Source organism: Rhinopithecus bieti, unplaced genomic scaffold (assembly GCF_001698545.2).
Source record: "Rhinopithecus bieti isolate Rb0 unplaced genomic scaffold, ASM169854v2 scaffold_7901, whole genome shotgun sequence".
NCBI classification, from domain to species: domain Eukaryota; kingdom Metazoa; phylum Chordata; class Mammalia; order Primates; family Cercopithecidae; genus Rhinopithecus; species Rhinopithecus bieti.
Genome location: NW_016805596.1, coordinates 453,032 through 466,521, shown reverse-complemented (window position 1 = coordinate 466,521; position 13,490 = coordinate 453,032). Strand labels below are relative to the sequence as shown.

The 13,490-nt window shown below is 57.5% G+C and overlaps 1 protein-coding gene across 4 annotated transcripts; it reads right to left on the bottom strand.

Annotated features, from left to right (window-relative positions):
- Positions 1-5,558: 5,558 nt before the first annotated feature.
- Positions 5,559-13,472, bottom strand: ADAMTSL5 (ADAMTS like 5). Of its 4 annotated transcripts, XM_017873007.1 has the most exons (14): positions 13,387-13,472; positions 12,292-12,497; positions 12,048-12,148; positions 10,947-11,019; positions 10,741-10,832; positions 10,465-10,525; positions 10,248-10,356; positions 8,559-8,686; positions 8,119-8,230; positions 7,678-7,764; positions 7,362-7,525; positions 6,569-6,758; positions 6,420-6,491; positions 5,559-6,261 (listed from the first exon to the last, which is right to left on the bottom strand). In XM_017873007.1, exons 3-14 carry the CDS (start codon positions 12,101-12,103, stop codon positions 5,957-5,959), a joined length of 1,449 nt encoding a protein of 482 aa, XP_017728496.1. In that variant the 5' UTR covers positions 12,104-12,148; positions 12,292-12,497; positions 13,387-13,472; the 3' UTR covers positions 5,559-5,956. The 4 variants fall into 4 exon arrangements, with proteins under 4 accessions (XP_017728496.1, XP_017728497.1, XP_017728498.1 ...); XM_017873008.1 differs by having other exon boundaries at positions 5,559-6,145; positions 12,048-12,497; XM_017873009.1 differs by lacking the exons at positions 12,048-12,148; positions 12,292-12,497; positions 13,387-13,472 and having other exon boundaries at positions 10,947-11,319.
- Between the last annotated feature and the right edge of the window lie 18 nt (positions 13,473-13,490).

Sequence of the window (13,490 nt, the reverse complement as noted above, 5' to 3'; positions counted from 1 at the left end):
TTTTTTTTTTTTTTTTTTTTTTTTTTTTTTTTTTTAATGAGACAGGTTCTGGCTTTGTTGCCCAGGCTGGAGGGCAGTGATTTAATCATGGCTCACTGCATCCTCAGCCTCCTCAACTCAAGAATTCCTCCTCTCTTGGCCTCCTGTGTAGCTGGGACTATAGGCACGCACCACCATGCCTGGCCATGATCACTGCACTCCAGCCTAGGCAACGGAGCAAGACCTTGTCTCCAAAAGAAAAAAGAAAGAGTGGTCAGCTGGGCGTGGTGGCTCACACCTGTAATCCCGGCGCCTTGGGAGACCAAAGCAGGCAAATGACCCGAGGTCGGGAGTTCGAGACCAGCCTGGCCAACATGGTGAAACACTGTCTCTACTTATAAATACAGTAATTAGCCAGGCATGATGGCACATGCCTGGAGTCCCAGCTACTTGGGAGGCTGAGGCAAGAGAATCACTTGAGCCTGGGAGGCAGAGGTTGCAGTGAGTGGAGATCGTGCCACTGCACTCCAGCCTGGGTGACAGAGTGAGACTCCATCTCAAGAAAAAAATAAACAAAAAGGCTGGGTGGGTGGCTCACGCCTGTAATCCCAGCACTTTGGGAGGCCGAGGTGGGCGGATCATGACGTCAGGAGATCGAGACCATCTTGGCCAACATGGTGAAACCCCGTCTCTACTAAAATACAAAAAATTAGCCAGGTGTGGTGGTGCACGCCTGTAATCCCAGCTACTTGGGAGGCTGAGGCAGGGGAATTGCTTGAACCCGGGAGGTGGAGTTTGCAGTGAGCCAAGATAGCACTATTGTACTCCAGCCTGGCAACAGAGCAAGACACTTTCTCAAAAAAAAAAAAAAAAAAAAGAGTGTTCTGGGCAGAGGGCACAGCCTGTGCAAAGGCCTTGAGGCAGGACCATGCTGGTGAGTAGGAGGCACAGAGGGGAGGCTCCTGTGCCTGGAGCAGAGAAGGGGAGAGCAGGGAGGAGGGAGGTCATGGAGGAGGGAGGTCAGGGAGGACAGAGGGCAGGGAGGAGGGAGGGCAGGAAGGAGGGAAAAGGGGAGTTTTCGGGGCTGCACCACACAGGCACTGAGAGGGCATGGGGGGCACTTTCTCTTTATTTTTTGAGATGGAGTTTCACTCTTGTTGCCCAGGCTGGAGTGCAATGACATGATCTTGGCTCACTGCAACCTCTGCTTCCTGGGTTCAAGCGATTCTCCTGCCTCAGCCTCCTGAGTAGCTCGGATTATAGGCACCTGCCACCACTCCCGGCCCGGGGCTTTGTCTTTTACTCAGGGTGCAGGATTCATCAGAGCAAAGAGCAAAGGTAATCATTAATCACCCCCCACCCTGTGTCGGTGACCACATGGGGATGGCAGACCAGGCTGTCGGGATCTGCCAATCACTGGCCCGGCTGCTTTGAAGAATGTGGTCTGGTCATGGCCCCGAGGGAGGAGAGAGGGTGCCAAGCTCGCTCTGCACCTGGCATGGTCCCTCACTATCTTTTTTTTTTTTTTTTTTTTTTTTTTTTGAGATGGAGTCTCGCTCTGTTGCCCAGGCTGGAGTGCAGTGGTGCGATCTCTGCTCACTGCAAGCTCTGCCTCCCGGGTTCACACCATTCTCCTATTCTCCTGCCTCAGCCTCCTGAGTAGCTGGGACTACAGGCACCTGCCACCACGCCCGGCTAATTTTTTGTATTTTTAGTACAGACGGGGTTTCACCATGTTAGCCATGATGGTCTTGATCTCCTGACCTCAAGTGATCCACCCGCCTCGGCCTCCCAAAGTGCTGGGATTACAGGCATGAGCCACCGTGCCCAGCCTTTATTTTTTTAAATAGATACGGGTTTTCACTCTGTGACCCAGGCTGGAGTGCAACAGTGCAACCACAGCTCATTGTAGCCTCGACCTCCTGGGCTGAAGCAATTCTCCTTCCTTAGCTTCGCAAAGTGTTGGGATCATAGGCATGGGCCACCACAGCTGGCCTAAAACGGTATTTAAACAAATGGAGGCCGGGCTCGGTGGCTCATGCCTGTAATCCCAGCACTTTGGGAGGCTGAAGCGAGCAGATCACCTGAGGTCAGGAGTTAGAGACCAGCCTGGCCAAATGGTGAAACCCTGTCTCCACTAAAAATATAAAATTAGCCAGGTGTGGTGACAGGTGCCTGTAATCCCGGCTATTCGGGAGGCTGAGGCAGGAGAATCACTTGAACCCGGGAGGCGGAGGTTGCAGTGAGCCAAGATTGTGCCATTGCACTCCAGCCTGGGCAACAAGAGCAAAACTCCGTCTCAAAAAATAAAAATAAATAAAATGAGGAAAGAGTGGCAGCCGGGTGCAGTGGCTGACACCTGTAATCCAGCGCTTTAGGATGCTGAGACAGGAGATTCGCTTAAGGCCAGGAATTCAAGACTAGTCTTGGCAACATAGAGAGACACCCTCTCTACCAAAAATAAAAGAAAAATCAGCCACACATGGTGGCATATACCTGTAGTCCTAGCTACACTGGAGGCTCAGTCAGGAGGATCACTGGAACCCGGGAGGTGGAGGCTGCGCTGAGCTATGATGGCATCATTGCAATCCAGCCTGGCAGACACAGTCAGACCCTGGCTCTAAAAATCAAAAATAACAAAGATAACAGAAGGTTCACTAGCTGGCTTCAAAGCTAAAGTGCAAATCTGGAGACCATTTATTGCCCATTGTTACGTGGTTCTCACTGGAAACAATGTAGTCATTTTCAAATCATGCTGGGGTCCTCTTGCCCACATAGGAATGGCGTGCTCCTGGCGGTGGGGACTGTGGGACGGCCTCATGCGTGTTTCTCCCTGGCCTCAGGCACAGCCTGGGGTCCCTGTTGAGGAAACTCTCCGAGTGTCAGCTCCCCTGGCATGTTGGGCAGCCCCCAGGGTGACTGTCTGAGATCCAGGCGCCAGGGCAGTGGCCGAGAGACCTGAAACCTCTATTCCCTGGCACACCCCAAACCACAGCTTGGGAGAGGGGACAGCCTTGCAGACTAATCGGGGAGGGAGGGCAGTGGGGTCCCGGCAGGCACCGACAGTGGCCTCAGGAGCCAGTGCTGTCACCAGGAGGCCTGCTAGAGGGGCCGCGTCCATGGGGAAGCGAGTGCCCACGTGGAAGTGGGCTCAGGGCACCTGGGCTGCAAGCCACGCGGCGCGCACCGAGTCCCTTCATGTCCCGTTCTGCCGCCAGGGGGCACTGCGGCCCCACGCAGCCCTGCAGTACCCGCGGCCCTTGGCTGGGGAGCTCCTGGGACCCCCGCCGGCAACGCTTGCCGCAGATGTCAATCACAGAAGGCACCGCATCGCTGAAGCGCCGGGCCGGCCCAGGCTCCGCTGGGTCCTTGGTATGCCGTCGGTGTTCAATAAGCACTTGCTGCAGAAATGTCTGAAGGAAGAAAGGGGGCTAGGGAAGGGCTCCAGGAAAGAGTAACTCCCATGTCACAGCTGGGAGGGGTTTCATTCACTGAGGGGGAAACTGAGGCCGGAGAGGGGCTGCACCCGGCCTGGGGTCACCTGCAAGATCAGGGGCCGAGTCCACCGATGTCCTGCACCTCTCGCCGACTCCCTCTGCCTCAGCCGCCTCCTTGCCCTTCATTCTCTCTGGCTGCTCCCTGCCTGGTGGGGGCAGCTTGTCCGTGCCCAGTGGTCCGTGGGGACCCACGGACCCCAGGCATCCCAGGCCCAGAGAGAAATGCAACCCCTGGTCCCACACAGAGCGGTTTGTCCCCGGTGGCAGCGTGAGCCATCCATCAGGAGTGAGAGGCAGAGGGTTGGCACCCCACAGGGGAGGGTTTACTGAGTGAACTCATGACACCCCCTAGTACACACACAGCCCATGTCGGCCCTCCTGGTTGCAGAAGAACATAGTGGGCTGGCAGCCCACAGACAGCAGCGGCTCTCACCTACCTCCTCAGCTGGGGAGGGGTTCCCAGGGCGGGCCTGAGAAAGTATGTGGCAGTTGGGGGAGGCTCAGGACCTACCAAAGCCCCATTCATTCCCCGCCTGCTCCTATCCTCATCTGTTCCCTGCCCTCACCCCACACAGGAGGAGGTGAGGCTGGGCCAGGAGGAGGGGTGGGGTGCGTGGGAACATGTGTGTCTACCCATAAGTAAAATGGAGATGGGGTTCTACCAGCGTGTCCCTGAGTCTCTGTGACCGACTGCATGTGACTGGGGTGTTTAAAAAAAAAGTGCTTTGCAGCCATAAAAAAGAATGAGTTCATGTCCTTTACAGGGACATGGACGAAGCTGGAAGCCATCATTCTCAGCAAACTAACACAGGAACAGAAAACCAAATACCGCTTGTTCTCACTCATAAGTGGGAGTTGAACAATGAGAACACATGGACACAGGGAGGGGAACATCACACACCGGGTCCTTTGTGGGGTGGGGGCCAAGGGGAGGGAGAGCATTAGGACAAATACCTAATGCACGCGGGGCTTAAAACCTAGATGACGGGTTGATGGGTGCCACAAACCACCATGGCACATGGATACTAATGTAATAAACCTGCACATTCTGCACATGTATCCCAGAACTTAAAGTAATTTTTTTTAAAGTGCTTGTAAAAATTAAAGAGGAATAAAAGGGGGGTGAACAGCCAGTATGATAGTGCATGCCTGAAATTCCAGTGCTTCAGGAGGCTGAGGCAGGAGGATCATTTGAGGTCAGCAGTTGGAGAACAGTGTGGGCAACATAGCAAGACCCCCATCTCTACAAAAAATTTAAAAGGTAGCCAGGCATGGTGATTCACACCTGTAGTTCCAGCTGCTGTAGAGGCTGAGGTGGGAGGATCGCTTGAGCCCAGGAATTCGAGGCTGCAGTGAGCGATGATTGCACCACTGCACTTCAGCCTAGGTGACAGAACAAGGCTGTGTCTCAAAAAAAAAAAAAAAAAAAAAAGAGGGGAGGGGTGAGCATATTGACAGGCAGAAATCCAGCCAGAAATGCTGAGGCTGAAAAGATTGTCTCTGAGTTTCCTGGTAGCCAGGGAAAAAGGGGAAATTGGTACGTTACAGTGCCTGGTTAGGCATGTCTTCTAAAAGCCATGCCTGTTTGTGACAGTGTCTCTGCCCTTCACACATGAGGGTGTGTGTGAGTAGCAGAGAAGAGAGACAGCACAGAGTCTGGTAAGTAAACAGATGAGTTTCCAGGTACCCAGGGCAGCAGGGTGTCATGCTCGTGCATGACAGTGTCTCCAAGCGAGTGTGACGCAAAGAGAATGAAAGCAGAGTTAAACTTTCTGAGTATAAATAGCTATGAGCAGCCGGGCGCGGTGGCTCAAGCCTGTAATCCCAGCACTTTTGGAGGCCAAGACGGGCGGATCACCAGGTCAGGAGATCGAGACCATCCTGGCTAACACGGTGAAACCCCGTATCTACTAAAAAATACAAAAAACTAGCCGGGCGAGGTGGCGGGTGCCTGTAGTCCCAGCTACTCAGGAGGCTGAGGCAGGAGAATGGCATAAATCCAGGAGGCGGAGCTAGCAGTGAGCTGAGATCCAGCCACTGCACTCCAGCCTGGGCGACAGAGCGAGACTCCGTCTCAAAAAAAAAAAAAAAAAAAAATAGCTATGAGCTTCCTGGCAGCCAAGGAGAGAGGCGAAATAAAAGTCAGAGTCTCGTCAGTGTCTCCTCACCAGTGCCTGCCAGCTTGTGACAGTGACTCCAACTGCATGCAGAGGTGTCTAAGTGTGTGCGGCAGGGAGTCACATAGCTGCACAGGTGGGACATATTTCAGAGATGCCTGGAAGCCAGGGCGAGAGGGGAAATACGCTGACGTTGAGACTGGTCAGATGTATCTTTCTTGCTGTGTGTGGCCAGGGCTCCTGCGGGGGCTCAGATAGGACAGCGTCGGGCAGTCAGGCGTATGCGGCTGTCCTCCGCGGGGCTCCAGGGCCGTGCGTAGCCGGCATGGGGCAGCAGCAGCCGGTCCTGTGTGCCGTTGGGGCTCACAAGGCGCTGGACAGCCAGCAGGTAGTCCCGGTGGGGTGCCAGCATCGGGCAGGGGCAGTGGCCTGGCGCCCACACGTACTCGCGGGCCCGCAGTGGCGAGCGGTTCTTGTAGACGAGCTGTATGCGCACCTCGTAGCGGGTCTCCTGGGCCTGGCGGTGGCGGCCCAGCACTCGGGCCTGGAACACTGGTGGGGGTCGTGCTGAGCTGGCTGGCTGCTCAACTCTGCGCAAATCTCCACGCCCCACCCACATTGCCAGAAGAGGGGCTGAGGGTCAGGTGGGACCTCGAGATCTATAGGGACTGGAGTCAGGATCATGTGAGGGATCCATGAATGGTTAGGGTCAAGAGGCAAATTAGGGTCAGAAGAAGGGGTCAAGGGTAAAGTCAGATTAGGGTCAGAGGTCAGCAGGAAGCCAGGTTAGTAGGGGCTAAGTGAGGGTATGGGTCGGGGGTCTCACCAAAGTCACTGCCGCAATAGTGGAGCAGTCGGTGGGCGCGGCCTCGGGTGTCAGGGCAGGGTGGGCAGAGGTCTGTGGGGTGGGCGGTGCTGTGAGGGGCAGAGGCCTCAGCCCCCATTCATTCCCCACCCTGGCTGTCCCCACCTCACCTGGGGCCAGGGTTGGGGTCCGTGCAGGGATGACAGCAGGGGCTGCGGGGGGCTGAGGCTCCACCTCCCGGGGCTGCGGCTGCTGCAGGGGCCAGCCCAGGGCCTGCACCCGAGCCTGGAAGGGGCTGTAGCGCTCCTGAGGGAGCCAGAACTCAAACTCGATGCCAGGGTTGGGCTCCTGCAGGAGGACCTGGAGCAGGGGAGGGCACACAGGGAGCTTCGCCAGAGGCTGGGGTTGCCTCCTCCCTCTGATCCTATGACCCCAGCCTCCCCCCTTTGACCCTGTCTGTCCCCAGCCTCCCTCCTCTGATGCTCTGTCCCCAGCTGATCCCCTGACCCTGTCCCCAGCCTCCCCCCTCTGATGCAGTGTCCCCAGCCTCTCCCCTCTGACCCCAGACTCCCCCTTCTGGCCCCAGTCACCCTCACTCTGACCCTCTGTTCCCAGCGTCCCCCCCTGTCCACAGCCAACCCTCTCTGACCCTCTGTCACCAGACTTCCCCCTCTGACCCTGTCCTCAACCTCCCCCCTCTAAACCTGTCACCAGCCTTACCCCTCTGACACTGTCCCCAGCTGACCCTTGACCTTGTCCCCAGCCTCCCCTCTCTGACCCTCTGTTCCCATCAGAACCCCCTCTGACACCCTGTCACCAAACTCCCTGCCATGACCCTGTCCCCAGCCAACACCCTCTGACTCTGTCACCAGCCTCCCCTCTCTGACCTTGTCCCCAACTGCCCCCCTCTGACTCTCTCTCACCAGCCTCCCCCGTCTGACCCTCTTGGAGGCCCAGCGGCACCTGTAGGAGCAGGTTGTGGGAGGTGGGCCCGGCTGCTTGCAATGTCTCCTGAGGTCCTGTGTCACGGGTGTAGACCACATGCGTGCCAGCCGCCTCGTAGGTCCCCGGCGGGCTGACCGCCCAGTCCCCGTTAAGCACGTAGCGCCCATCGCCCCCCATCAGCGCTGCAAGGGAACAGTCAGCCCTCAGGAACCTGTCCGTCTCGTCTCCCAGACCCCGGGGTCCCCACCTCAGGCCTCAGTCTCCCCATCTGTAAACAGGGATAACTGCCCACGGGCGGCCTGCAGAGTGCCTCCCGCCTCACACCCTAGGATACCCAGGTGGTTGCGGCTCCGGTGCGCCACTCGGATGTGTCTGGCGCCCTCGGGGATCAGGGTCACGTTCCAGTACCCAGCGAAGGCACCTGGGTGGGAGGGTAAAAGGGTGTTGGGGTGCCAGTGGGGGTGTATTTGAGCGATGATTTAAAGATGAAATGAGCTACTGAGGGTAAGACAGCTAGCCAGGGTCCTGGGAACCGGAAAACCCTCCGTAAAAGGTTGGAGTTACAATTACTATTGCTTCAGTGTGGCAGGGAAAGCGTTAAAACACCATCTGTTCTGGGGGAGGGAGGGACAATCTGTCAGTAGCCAATCAGGATGAGGAGAAAGGGGGGCTGGGCCGCACACTGGCCAATCAGCACGGAAATTTGCTTCCGGGCCACAGCTTGTTAAAGGGCCCGCTCTGACGTGTGTGCAGGGAGGATGGGGCATGCAGTCACCGGCATCACGAAACACGCGCTGCACGAAAAGGCACGAGTCGTTGGCGCCTCCACAGCGGCCGCAGCGGTCCTCGAGGGCACCCGAGCCCAGCAACCCATCACAGCCGGCGCTCTAAAGGGTGAAGGACAGGCGTGGCGTCATTGACGCTGGGAGGGCCAGGACCTGGGGAAAGGGCAGTGCCTGGGAGCAAGAGGACAAGGCCCGGAGCGAAGATGGGGGTGGAGCCTAGGGAGGAGCAGGACCTGGAGGGAGGAGGATGGGCGTGGTGCTCAGGGGTGGGTGCCTAAGGTGGGGCTGGGGGCGAGGCCTGGAAGGGGAGGGGGAAGGGGTGAAGTCTAGGGAAGGGGTGGAGGCTAATGGGAGGGTGGAGGTGGAGCCTAGGGAGGAGACTGTGGGTGGAGCCTGAGTGGGAGGTGGACGGGGCCTGGCGAGTCCTTACAAGGCAGCGTCCAGCCACGCAGACCCCCTGGGCACCTGGGCTGCAGGCGGTGCCATCCAGGACGCGGCCGAAGCTGTGGTAGAAGGCGTGCCCCTGGGCCAGGCAGTTTAGGTCACACTGGTTGGGCGCTGAGGGCAGGAGGAGTCAGTGGGTCGGGGACCCCTATTCGAGTTCCAGGCCCCCTCTACCAAACTTCATCAGGCAACCATCACCTTGGGCAGATGAAGCCCAGAGATTCAGCCAAAGCCACACATTGAGGCTGAGGCAGAGCCAGGACTGGACCATAGGTGCTCTGCCTCCAGCAAGCTAGGACTCCCAGGCAAGTATCCTGGGGCTGCATTCATTCATTCATTCATAGTCTTTATATGAGAAGTCCTTACATACTATTCATTTTTAACACCATTACTCATTCTTCATTCCACTGAACACCTACTGTTTTCCAGACACTGTTCTAAGCTCTAGGATACAGAAGCAAGAACTCTATCAGTGTGCAGATGGATGACCTTAATAAAAGGCCAGGCGCAGTAGCTCACACCTGTAATCCCAGCACATTGGGAGGCTGAGGTGGGCAGATCTCCTGAGGCCGGGAGTTCAAGACCAGCCTGGGCAACATGGCGAGACCCCATCTCAACAAAACAAAAAATTAGCCAGGCTTGGTGGTGGGAGCCTGTAACTCCAGCTACTCCAGAGGCTGAGGCAGGAGAATCGCTTGAAACAGGGAGGTGGAGGCTGCAGTGAGCCAAGATCATGCCACTGCACTCCAGCCTGGGTGACAGAGTGAGACTCCATCTCAAAAAAAAAAAAAAAAAAGAAAGAAAAGAAAAGAAAGAAAGAAAGAAGATCTGAGCAACTGGCCCGAGCACCTAGCACGTGCCCAATGAAGTGTGTCCAGTACTGACTGGACTGAGTCCCGCACAACTGAGGTGTGTCGCTGGTCCTCCCTGGGCCTCAGTTTCCCGTTCTGCCTGGAAGTGGGGCAAAAATGGGCTGTCTGATCATACACACAGTCTGACAGCCCTGATCTCCACTCCCTCTTCTCTCCAGCTCCTTTTGGCTCCCATTTCCCTGAGTCTGGCTGGTGGACCCTGCCTGGAACAGATCCTGGGTTGGACCCAGTGGGCCTCTGTGAGGGTGGGATCACAGCAGGTTTCCTCCAATTCTTGGAAGGAAGGAAGGAAGGAAGGAAGGAAGGAAGGAAGGAAGGAAGGAGGGAGGGAGGAGGTGAGGAGGGAGGGAGGGAGGAGGGAGGGCGAGAAATGACGTTGATGTATGGCACTCATTTCCATTCTCCATTCTAGGCTTTTTTTCTATCTGTGTCTGCCTTCCCCATGGCGTGTGAAGCTGCCTGTCTCCCTGAAATCTGGAGGCTCTCTGCCCCGGGCACATAGTTATATAACTTGCTATTTTCAGCTCAATGCAGCAACATTTCCTGCTACTGGGATAAGTTTGAGAACTTACAGCTCTAAGTCAATCCTCAGTCGGAATCCTCAGAATGAACCCTGCTTCCCTCTGCCCCTGTTTCACGCCTAACATATGCTGTTTCTGTTTCACTTCACCAACTCCTACATATCCTTCAAAACCCTAGTGCTAATACCCTCGTCTCTTTGCAACTCTCCAAGTCCCTCTCCTTAAGAGTAATGAGTTGTTCACTCTGGACCAATTCTGACCACAGGAGACCAGGCTACTCACCCCCATGGAAGGGCACCCACTGGTAGGTCTTCTGGGTGCCCAGGACAGGGCGGCCATTGTACAGGGCACACTGTAGGTCTCGGAAGGGCACAGCTCCTGGGGGGCAGTCCTAGTGACAGAGATAGGTGAGCCAGAGGCTGGGACAACCCAAGGGGCAGGTGGCGGGCTTCAGGCAGCCTGGGGTGGGAGGGTGGTCTGAGAGGTGGGCAGGACTTACTGGTAACTGGCAGAGGCGGTACTCATGGGAGTCTCCCCAGCACGGGTCTTCCCCAGGAAGCCTGCAGGGAGCCAGAGTGTGGCGAGAACCCCCAGGGATCCCCTCCTGGGGCTGGCCTTCCATCCTCCGCCCCCGCCAACCCCACCCACATTCCAGTGGGATCAGTGGGATTAAAGGGCACAGCATGTGTGGGCAGGCCGAGGGTGTGGCCAGGGGTCAGGCTGGGCCAGCGGGGCAGGAGGGGTAGGGACCCCCTACCAGCCCCGGCCCGCTCACCGGAGGCAGCGCCGGCTGCGCACGGAGACGCCACGCCCGCAGGAGCTGGAGCAGCGGGTCCAGGACACCCACGGGGTCCACTCACCCGGACCCTACTTGGGGAGACAGAGGCACGGTCAGCCTGGCGGGGAGATGCTGGTGACTCCACAGTGCTGGCTGGGTCCCCATGCCCACTCGCCACCCCCTGGGCTCATGCCCCCCCTTACCTGAGCACTGACCCCCAAACCGCAGTTCAGCAGGGCCCACAGGAGGAGCAGGAGGTTCTGGAAGAGGCGGGGCCTGGGGAAAAGATGGGCTGAGTCCATGGAGCCACCGCCAGAGACACAGAGTTGTGTCCCGGCTCTGTCCTGACTGGCTGTGTGATCTTGGACAGTAACTAAACCTCTCTGAGCCCTACTTCTCCTCTCTGAAAAACAGGGTAATAGAGCCTCCCTTACAGGAAAGTTGAGGGGTCCCGTGGATCAGGTAAAGAAGACAGGAGGCATGGAGCCTGGTATGGAGAGGAAAAACTCAGAATGTCATCTGCAATTATTGTTGTTGTTTGTTTCTGAGATGGAGTCTCACTCTGTCGCCCAGGCTAGAGTGCAGGGGTGCAGTCTCGGCTCACTGCAACCCTCCCCTCAAGTGATTCTCCTGCCTCAGCATCCCTAGAAGCTGGGATTACAGGTGCCCGCCACCACACCCGACTACTTTTTGTAGTTTTAGTAGAGACAGGGTTTCACCATCTTAGTCATGTTGGTCTCAAACTTCTGACCTCAAGTGATCCATCCGCTTAGGCCTCCCAAAGTGCTAGGATTATAGGCATGAACCACTGTGCCCAGCTTGCAATATCATTGATACATGTATTGTGCTATAATGTACACAGTAGGAGCTTAATCGATGCTTGATGCTTGGAGGGATCATTCAAGAATAGTACACACTGGCCGGGCGTGGTGGCTCAAGCCTGTAATCCCAGCACTTTGGGAGGCCGAGACGGGCGGATCACGAGGTCAGGAGATCAAGACCATCCTGGCTAACACGGTGAAACCCCGTCTCTACTAAAAAATACAAAAAACTATCCGGGCGAGGTGGCGGGCGCCTGTAGTCCCAGCTACTAGGGAGGCTGAGGCAGGAGAATGGCGTGAACCCGGGAGGCGGAGCTTGCAGTGAGCTGAGATCCCGCCACTGCACTCCAGCCCGGGCGACAGAGCGAGACTCCATCTCAAAAAAAAAACAAAAAACAAAACAAAACAAAACAAAAAAAAGTACACAGGCGCCTCCTAGGGCTGGGGCCCCTTCCTCACCGTCCCCACCATCACTGCTTCTACCTTTCCGTGTGGACTGAGGCCAGCCACTCCACTCTCCCAGGCCTCAGTTTCCCCATCTGTGCAGTGGGGGCCGAGTGGATTCAGTCCATGATTCTGTGACACTGCAGAAGGTACGGCCAGCAGGGGCTGGATCAGGAGTTGGGTCCCTGGAAGAGGCCCCCAGCTGCACCGTGGCCCCAGGGCTCCCTCAGCTTCCACACAGCAGAGAGCCCCCCGGATTGGGGATGGGACAGGGAGGGGTGACCTGGCCCGGATCCAGTCGGTGCCTCATGGCCTCATCAGCGGAGGGGGTGGGACTGAGCGCCGGGGCGGCCCGTGGAGGGAAGGGGCCACTGCTGAGGCTGGAGCAGGGAAGGGGAGGAAGCTGACTGCCTCTCTGGGCCTTAGTTTCTCCATCTGTCGGGCAGGGATGAAGTCACTTGCCATCCACACCCTCCTCGTGACCCCGGCCTGCAGGGAGAAAGGGGAGGGGAGGGAAGGGAAGCAGCTGCCAAGTGAGCCAGGACGTCCCGCTGCCAGCAGAGCATGAAGGCAGGCGGGTGAGCCCGGGCCCAGGCACCAGCTGAAGGAGGCTGGGTCCCACCCGGACCTTGTTTCCCTGGCTCTCAGGCCCCACTGGCTCTGGCATTTGGACCTCTGGGGCACCAAGGGTCTGGGGTCCCGGGTGTCTCCAGGTGCTGAGACAGCTGTGTGGTCAGCTGCATCCGTGCCCCTCTCTGAGCCCAGAGCCTGGGCTGGCCCAGGAAGCAGGAAGAAGTCTGCTTCGGAAAGTTAAAACAAGGGGAGGTGGGCCGGCGTGGCGGCTCAGGCCTGTAATCCCAGCACTTTGGGAGGCTGAGGCGGGCGGATCACCTGAGGTGTTTGAGACAGCCTGACCAGCATGGTAAAACCCCATCTGTACTAAAATACAAAAATTAGCCAGGTGTGGTGGTGCACGCCTGTAATCCCAGCTACTTGGGAGGCCTGAGGCAGGAGAATCGCTTGAACCCAGGAGGCGGAGGTTGCAATGAGTTGAGATGGGGCCACTGCACTCCAGCCTGGCGACAGAGCCAGACTCCACCTCAAAAACAAACAACCACCAAAAAATCAGGGGGAGGGGTCTTCACCTTCTGACAACCCCCACCAGACTCTGAGCCTGGCTTGAGGAGTGGGGTCTAGGTGGTGAAAAGTGGGGGGCTACAAGGACCACCCTACCCCCTCCTCAGTGAACCCTCCCCAGAATCAAGGCCCCTCCCCGTGTGGGCTGCAGCCCATACTGGCAGTGGGATCTCAAGGCAAGCCGCACCTCTGGGCCTCAGTTTCCCCCGGAGAAAGTGGGGGGATAGGAAGAAGGACTTACCGACTGCGCGGAGCCCAGGCAGCGCGTCCCGGCTCCCTGAGCGGCCCCAGGGCGAGCGGAAGCGGCGGGGCCCGAGGTGCCGGGCGGGTGCGAGACTCGGGCGG